At 40.9% G+C, this 9,167-nt stretch overlaps 1 protein-coding gene across 1 annotated transcript; it reads right to left on the bottom strand.

Moving 5' to 3' along the window:
* Window positions 1-1,826: 1,826 nt before the first annotated feature.
* LOC114142593 (uncharacterized) lies at window positions 1,827-8,453 on the bottom strand. The gene is made up of 15 exons (XM_028013950.1): window positions 8,284-8,453; window positions 7,383-7,588; window positions 7,094-7,231; window positions 6,767-6,905; window positions 6,460-6,680; window positions 6,122-6,402; window positions 5,660-5,764; window positions 4,666-4,807; window positions 4,436-4,579; window positions 4,107-4,165; window positions 3,759-3,949; window positions 3,279-3,682; window positions 2,867-2,966; window positions 2,467-2,656; window positions 1,827-2,381 (listed from the first exon to the last, which is right to left on the bottom strand). Exons 1-15 carry the CDS (start codon window positions 8,407-8,409, stop codon window positions 2,245-2,247), a joined length of 2,583 nt encoding a protein of 860 aa, XP_027869751.1. The 5' UTR covers window positions 8,410-8,453; the 3' UTR covers window positions 1,827-2,244.
* Window positions 8,454-9,167: the final 714 nt, after the last annotated feature.

A 9,167-nucleotide genomic window follows, 5' to 3' on the forward strand; every position in this document is an offset into this window, starting at 1 on the left:
TGCTTTCCACATAAATAAACAAACTCATGAAATTCAAATCAATTACACAACAGGTTTGCAGGGAGAGAGGGGCAGAGAAGTCAGATGGGTTGAGACAAGAAGGGGCAGACGGCATGAGGCTGAGAACGAAATGACGCAATTTTGTCATGCAGCTGCAACAATGAGAATTGATTTCAGCAGTTTGGCTTGACCTTACAGAGCCCTTAAAGGTCTAAATACTTCCAAGGTCTCTTGGTAGATGTATATTAGAAAGTAGCTTCTCTTTAACACTATATGTAACCCGATGAAATGATTCATTTTTCCTATTGTAGCTGCAGAGTAAGGTCTAATTTTGAGCTCATTGTGCTTCACACTGCTGGACTTTAGGGAGGGTTCAGAGATGCCAGGAGGTACCACCTACATATAAGGATGGACTCTCCCCTAGATTCAAGGTTATCTGAAGGGTTGCAATACTGCTGATCAAAGCCAGGCTGAAGATTCCCAGACCTCTGCTGAGATACTGTGGTCTGACAACTCTCATAGCCAACACTGACGGGAAGTTAGAGTCAGGTGGCTTAAATGAAGTGAGGTCTGCTACGTGAGCGCTAAGGAGAAACGTGCCGAAGCAAACCTGTTGATTCATTCCATCTGTAAATTTAAGAAACTCCGGTCCAGAAGACATTTTGTCATAAGTATTTTGTGAATCCTGTGAATGAGTGGGTGAGCAGAGAGGGAGGGGGGAAGGAGGAAGGGAACCAGTCGCTCTGTCTGCACTCAATGTATCAGCTTGTTTTGGAACGGTTTGCTCCTGATAAGCAGAGGGTTTCATCCTAGTCAGAAATCCTTGAGCCTGTTCTTCTGAAGCGATGATCACGTTGCTGTCCTTGTTGATAAAATGAAAAAGGTTTGCATTGAGTAGCTTTGTCCCATGTTTATTAAGATTGCGTCCGCCTCTTCCAAAAAGGTGAAAGCGCTGCCAATAGATCCAGAGGTTATCGATGAAGGTCACTGAGCTGGCAGAGCAGGTTTTTCAGAAACATTTGCAGGCTCTGAAGAGCCACAATGCATGGTTAAAACATTGGAAGGAAGAAACTGAAAGATGTTAAAGAAGACCTTTTAATAAAGAGTTTCCAGAGACAGGACTTTGGTTTGTGATGCCATTATTACCCGGATGATTCTTTTATTGTACAAAAACCTCATATTTTGCTTAGATGCTTTTAAGGCGTGTGTTGTTCTAAAAATAATTAAAAGAAGACATGCTGGATTTTAACACGCTAAAGATGGGTTATCAGAATTCATTGCTTCAAAGGTTTTCAGTCTCAATTTTAACTACTGTAGATGTTTTGGAGCTTTGCACAGGAGTGTAAACTTGGGAAGCTCTGATCGTGAAGCTGCAAGAGAGAAAAAAGCAACCAGTGTCTGAGAAAAGGCCCATCCATTGCAGAGAACTCAGTACTCATGCATGCTGCAATTTATGTGCTCCATGTTCATTATTGTCTCATTCAACATTTTCACTTGAGTCTGGTTATTTAATAGTTGTTTGCCACCATAATTTTGCGTCGTTGGCGGGATCCCATGTGTGGCTCATGGGATGAAATAATCAGAAGTGAAGAGACAGAAGAACTGATCACAAATTTCACGTTTTCCATCATTAGAAAATGTGAATCCACCAAGCTCAAATTTCAACAGTGACCTGGTGAGGATTCCTTAGAATTGTTCAATAAGCCCAAATCTTCATTCATGAAATGAAACTGCAGGATGTGATGACAAAACTGGTAGAGCTAAAGTTACAGATAGTATTATTTATACAGAACAGAGAAATGATGGTTTCACAACTTTCACTGAAAAACTTTTGTGTCTTTTAAGAGTCTTTTTATTGAGCCATTTAGAAATACCAAATCCACCTTTAAACAAAGGAAAGAACATAAAAAGATAGAAATAATTTTTAAAAAAGTAACATGACTGAGGCAACTGAGTTCAAAACTGACTAATTATAACAGACAAACATTTAATCTGTGCTACCTTCATCATATAGTGCATTAGACAGCAGGAGGAAACGGTATATTTTCAGTAAGTCAGCAACCAAGTGAAGAACTTTCTTCCAGTTTTGCTTAAGAAGAACTTTATATTTCCAGCTAGATCTTTCTCTTCAGCATCAAAAAACATAACTGGTAATTTATTCAGCTGTTTGCATCTACATTAGTTTAGAAAATTACATTACTTCAAAAACACCCAAGATCTCACATTACACCAAATGTTCCAGTTTCAGTTTTCATGTACAGGCAGAGGTTGGTATTTGACCCTGGAGGTTTTGGTTTTGTAGATGATCAAGCCACAGACCATCCCAACAGCAGCAAGGAGACATCCAGCCACAAACATCAGGTTCAGGTTCAGGTTGACAGCTGCAGACAAGAGGAACACGCTGCTGATGGAGTCCTGTTCACATTTTATCTGCTGCTCATAAACCTCATCATTCCATCTCCTTACCTGAGGCCCCTCTGGGGTCCGCTTCACGCTTCAGACGCAAAGGACCCTGGGAAACAAAGTGCTTTCCGCTCTCGATTACAGCCTCTCTCTTTCTGCGGAAGTTGTGTATGGTGGAGTTGTTGCATCCCCTTGAGCACCTGGTGTTGGGGTTTCCTGCTTCACACATCATGACTGTGCAGCTGATGTACACCTGAACTCAACAAACCACAGAACAGAAATGAACAGAAACCACTCCCTCTGGTGTTTGTTTTCATGCAGAATATTTTAATAATTCATTATTTTATATAAAAATTGCTACTTTTGTTCAAAATGTCTACAAAAAACAGGTGCAAACTATATTCAGTTGGTGGAAAAACTCCAATTCAATTAAAAATCTTTTCCAGCAAAGTTTATTGCTCACCTGATCATGCAGTCCGATGAACTTGAAGGCCTCAATGCTGAACCTGAACTTACTGTCGTTGGGGGTGGAGTGGATCTGCACAGTCGGGTCAACATTGCACCTGATGGAAACCAAAGGCTCATGTTAACTGATTTAAAGCACATAGATGGAACCGTCAACCTCATCATCATCAAACGTCTTCAGAAGTTGATCAAATAAACTGTTTTTCATAAAAGGACAAGAAAATTTAGCTTTAAATAAAATTCTCTTTTAACTAAGCTGCTTGTTTTGGCAGTTTTAAATATGAATATTTTGACATTTGAATTGGATTTTTGTTATTTTATCTGCATGTCTTAGCCAAAATCAGTGTGTAATCATGTGCAGATAATGTTAATGGTGACACAGCATTAACATCATGCAAGCCACGCCTCACCCGTTCTCAATGATGGAGTAGGTTGGATGGTAGTTGGGGTTGTCATACGGTGCAGCTCTGCAGGACTCCACAAACATCTCGGTGTTGTTGACAGAGGAGCTGGCGTCCAGCTGCATGTAGATCCTGTCTCCAACGTCGTACTCCAGTGGGTATGAGTTTGGGCTGAACATGGCGCCGAACTGATTGTCCTGGTAGAACTCAAGCTGGTATGTGAACGTGCCGAAGCCTTTCTCCCACACCGTGACGTTCTTTCTGTGCACGTTGAAGCTCAGCGTCACATTCCCCCGTTTGGGGTACTGGCAGTAGAACCGGGCCTCCACCAGGTGCTTCCTGGTGATCAGAGCATTTTGGTCATCACTCCCTGTAGTGATCTCATTCTTGAAAATGAGGTAGTCATCGTCTTCCTGGAGAGGGAGTGGTCTGTGTTAAAACAGCTAACTGACTGGGAGGAGATGAGTTGATGTGTCAAACCGCTCTCACCTCGATCTGAGTCCCACATTGGTTGAGGGGAATGATGGCGACGATGTGAGTGTGGTTGGAGTGCCTGCGGAGGCTGCAGACGGTGTTGCTGGAGTCACTGAGGCGAAGATGATTCTCCTGGAGTCCAAAGAAGGAAGCTTTGTCAACCTCAACCTTCATTGCGGATTCGGTGCAGGTCACTGTGGCTTCAACTGGAACGAGGACAGATGTTTTAAATGATTAGTAGGCAACAAAGAATGGCCTGAAATTTCAACTAACATGAATAATCTCTGTAAAATTATCTCCACTGATCGATGGAACTGTTTTTCAGTCTACTGAAGGTATTTCCCAAAGTAAGCTCACACTTACTTTGATGCTTTTGGACTTCCACCAGAACACACCTCATCTCAGACTGATAGGCAGAGTTCCTGAAAATGTATTACAAGAAGCTGTTTCATTTTCCTTTTGACTAAAAGCACTTCTGTCATATATGAAATAACTACTGTGTTTAACTACTGTGCTACTACTATTCTCATCAACTTAACAATGGGAAACACACCCTAAAGTCTCTAAAATGGACATTAAATGAGGAAAAAGATTGTTTCTCAGCCTTGCGTCTGTTATGAAGAGATTGCAAAGCTGTTCATGACTGAGGTGCAAAATAAAAGAGACAAAAGATGAACTAATCCTGGTCTCACCCGCTCACTGATTCCACCACAAAGCAGATTGGGTATTGTTCTCCCAGGTCATCTTCAGTTGGTGTCCACCTGATGATAAAGTCGTTATTGGTGTCCCTGTGCTTGGTGACGTTTGTTGGCCCACTGAAGATGATGTTTTGGATTCTGAGTGACAAAAAAAGCAGAGGTTATCATATCATCAGTGTTGATTTGTCATTGGCATCAGCCTTTAGTAAACTCTGGTAACTTACGATGAATATGCTGCAGTTGCTTTGACTCTGATCTCCATCTCTTTGTTGACCTCAGCCTTGATCCGTGTTCCATGTGAAGGTGTCGGAGACTGAAATTTAGGCAGGTAGAGACCCTCCTGACATGAGGGAATGGGTGGATCCACTGGGGAATAAAAATAAAGAAACTTTAAATATCCATAAATATAACCTTGCTTTCCTCACTTATCTTGATACTTGAGCATTTTGCATTATAATTTACTTCTGAATGAAAGATTTTTGTATATATCAATCAAAGGGTCTGGTAATCTGGCTACATTCACACTTCTTATCACACATGGAGAAAATGGGGAACCAACCTTTACTTTGTGTACATTTATTAAGGAAAACATACAACATTGGGAAATGATAAACAAATCACCACATTCCACAATCTATGACTTTCTGTTCCCTGAAGAATACTGCATCTCACTGAGGCCTGTTTGTCTTAACCACTTTTGAAAAGGAAATTTGCCGATTTACTGTTGGCGATGAGCTCACAGTCTTTGAGATCAAAAGGTCTCTTTGCCTCCATTCAAAGGTTTTGTGTCAAAGTGGTTCCCACACCTGAACCGGGCAGGTGGGTCATTAGCAGTACTGATCGAAAAGTTGACTAATATTTTCACTCAAAAAAATTAGGCAAAAAATTAAGATTGATCCAAATATTTGCCAGAGGAATGAAAACCGTTTCCTCCTAGATCCTAATTTCTTTCTTACATGACACAAGTAAACTCTTCTGGGACTTTAACTGGAACAGTGTGCTTTGAGACAGTGTTTGAATCCCGTTTCTTAGGGTTAGTCCCATTTCTCATTTCTTAAGCTTGTCCCTTAGAAATAAGAGTTAAGGGTTATGCTATGAAATGGTATTCAGCTTTTATTCAGCCTTTCCTGCAACACTCCCAGTGGGTCTGGTTTGAAAAACGACAGAAAAAGCACTTTATGGCCAGTTATTTATTGCAACCAGTAAATGTGTTCTTACCTAGAAAAGAGAACTGCAGAGGTTGCTTACTAAGGGGAGTACTGCTCACACTTTGTGTCGTTGTTGTGGGAACAGTGGTGGTCTGCCGCCACCACCACCATGGGGTTGTTGTTGGAGCTGTAGTTGTAGTTGTGGGTGCAGTGGTAGTGGTAGTCCACCACCACCACCATGGGGGTGTTGTTGGAGCTGCAGTTGTAGTTGTGGGTGCAGTGGTAGTGGTAGTCTGCCACCACCACCACCATGGGGTTGTTGTTGGAGCTGCAGTTGTAGTTGTGGGTGCAGTGGTAGTGGTAGTCCACCACCACCACCATGGGGGTGTTGTTGGAGCTGCAGTTGTAGTTGTGGGTGCAGTGGTAGTGGTAGTCTGCCACCACCACCACCAGGGGGTTGTTGTTGGAGCTGCAGTTGTAGTTGTGGGTGCAGTGGTAGTGGTAGTCTGCCACCACCACCACCAGGGGTTACTTGTTGTAGTTGGTGTAGTGGTAGGCTGCCACCACCACCAGGGGGTTGTTGTTGGAGCTGCAGTTGTAGTTGTAGTTGTGGGTGCAGTGGTAGTGGTAGTCTGCCACCACCACCACCAGGGGTTACTTGTTGTAGTTGGTGTTGTGGTAGTCTGCCACCACCACCAGGGGGTTGTTGTTGGAGCTGCAGTTGTAGTTGTAGTTGTGGGTGCAGTGGTAGTGGTAGTCTGCCACCACCACCAGGGGGTTGTTGTTGGAGCTGCAGTTGTAGTTGTGGGTGCAATGGTAGTGGTAGTCTGCCACCACCACCACCAGGGGTTACTTGTTGTAGTTGGTGTAGTGGTAGGCTGCCACCACGACCAGGGGTTGTTTGTGGTGGTTGGTGGTGTGGTGGTGTAGGCTTGTCTCTTCGCCCTTGAAGGCAGTGGATACTTGCGAACACTGGATCCATCAGAGTAGAACAAGTCGATAGTGCCGCGTGCGTAATCTTCTACCACCATCTCAAATCCAAAGATTCTGTAGTCGGAATTGGTGTACTGGTAGTGTAAAGTGCAAGAATCCTGGAACAATAAACACATACTAATTAAATAGTTAATTATCACAGTTTTATATGAGCTAATAATGTAACTTAAAATATGTGACTGACCTGGTCAAGCTGGAAGCCTGAAGGGAGATGGCAGTTGTCACACTCGTATCCTTGCCTATTCCCATACCTGCAGCGGACTCGGTCGCCATCAGGGTCAAAGGCAGCCAGCCTGTACGTTCTTGGGCAGTTCTGAGGAACTCTTCATTAGATGCAAACACAAATTGTAAAATCAGCAAACCAAGAAAAAAAAGTATTTTCAACATTCTCTGAGGTCTCTGACATTGACTTGATGGAAATCACATTGAAAACAATACAAATATTTTGGTTTATTCTTTACATTTGATTGTGTTTAATGCAAATCAGCTATAGAAACCAAAGGATAGTTACCTTAAGAAGGGGACAATGGCAATATCAGGTAATTTATTTGGTTTTCTTGTGTCCGACCTCGTTCCAAAATCCACTTGAGAATCCAAGTTCCAGTTACTAACCCAGTTACGTGTATTGATCCAGCAGCAGCTAGCTGCCCTGATATTTTAAAGGGACAGGACAAGATAAAGCTTCATGCATATTTTGCCACCAAAAACACAACAGCTTTTCATAACATGGATGATGATATTCAAAGTGATTCCATTCTTTCAAATATGAATTTTTTTTTTACATTTGTAAAAATGCTCACCTGAGATTGAAAGGTTTGTCACTGGGGATGGTCCATGTCTCAACTGTTTCTGACTCACACCATTGGCTTTCGTAGGATGGAGTATTGGTGCTTGTGTCAATTTGAGTTCTGACTTGAGTGTTTGCATGGCCGCAGTTGCTACCGTAACAATACCAGTAGTGGTTATAATAACAGGCATCATAAGTATCTCTGGTTCGGAGGGACATCTGTGGGTGAAATATTATAAGAAAATATGAAACTTTACAGCACAAGATGGTTCAGTCCTTCATGTAAATGACTGATTTAAATTTTTTTTTAAATGATTAAACTTTTTGTTTTAGGTAATTAATAGTAAAACATATTTAAGATTTTTTTTAAATTTGAAATTGAAGTAGCTGTAAAGCAAGAAAAAATGGTTTTAAAATGTTTTCATCAATCAGCCAGTTGGTAAGTATATTACATTTTTATAATTTTCTGAATTGAGGACAATCGTCTCAAAAGTCTTAAAGAAAGAAGATGTAATAATGCAATACAGAATAAAGACATAATAAAGAAGATCTAATAATTTATTAAATTATTAAAATTTGATTATTTCAGTAAATCCATCAATATGTGAACCACAGATTAATCCCACACATACTAATGATTTCAAGTTTTTATTTCTGTTAATTAAAAAAGTACATAATACAGAAATGTGGGTTTCATGAAATGTATGTTTAATACATGCTTAAAGAATATAGTTTTAAAAATATAATTAATCCAACAAACAAGCCTCATTGAAGCCTTTATTGAACATGACTATATACACAACCTTCCTCACAGTTTAACGTATTAATATGGTGCAACAGTCAAAACAAAACATTTCTAAGATAAATATTATCCTGTTAAATCTAAATATAAAATGTTATTCAGGGGTTTTTACCTTAACTGACCCATCAGGGTTCCTTCCTTTGTAGGTGAAGCTGGTGGTTCCTCCCCAGTGATGAGACGCCGACACCAGGGAGGTGAGCAGCAGCAGCTGCAGCAGAAGCAACACCGCGGAGGCCATCTTGATGCTCTCAGCTCAACTCTGTCACTAGCAATGACGCTCCCGTCTAACCTGCAGCATCTTAAATACACCTGCCAGGGCAAAGGGGTGTTGCAGGACGAAGGAATGAACAGAAGCTGGAGAACAATGAGGCAGCTGCAGAACTGGTTTGAGAAAACAAACAGAAACCAGAACGTATTTCACTTAGACTGATGCAGATGAAGAACAGGATGGGAAAACCTTTCCAATTTTCTGTTTTGAGTGGAAAACTTTATTAAATAAATAACTGAGTGACATATGAATGAAAACATGAAAGGCTCAATAAATAAATGGATTAAGGACTAGGCTGATAAAAAACTTTCAATTTCTTTTTTCAACAAAAGATATCATTTTTCTTTCATATTTCAGGAGTGTTTGTTAAAATTAAATGATGTGAAATGCAAAGAAAGAAAGATTTTAGACAGTAACTTTTCACATGATGACATCTGAAGGTATTTAGCGCAACAATACGCCTTTATTATTCTAGACATTTCTTCCTGTCACTCCACACTACACTGTCATGGTTTATAGAAGACGTACTGTAGGTGCTCTGCTGTTTCTCGTCCTTTTTTATCACCAAAATCAAAGTTAACCTCAGTTAACCGAGACATTTGATTCCAGTTTGATCCCAGTTTGATTCTGTTTGCGTTTCCTGCGAAATCCTGAGTCACAGTGATGTTGAGTAACTTCCTGCCAGGCTGCCAAACACCATAGATCTCAGTTTCTTTTTACTTTTTTCC

Source organism: Xiphophorus couchianus, chromosome 4 (genome assembly GCF_001444195.1).
Source record: "Xiphophorus couchianus chromosome 4, X_couchianus-1.0, whole genome shotgun sequence".
NCBI classification, from domain to species: Eukaryota; Metazoa; Chordata; class Actinopteri; order Cyprinodontiformes; family Poeciliidae; genus Xiphophorus; species Xiphophorus couchianus.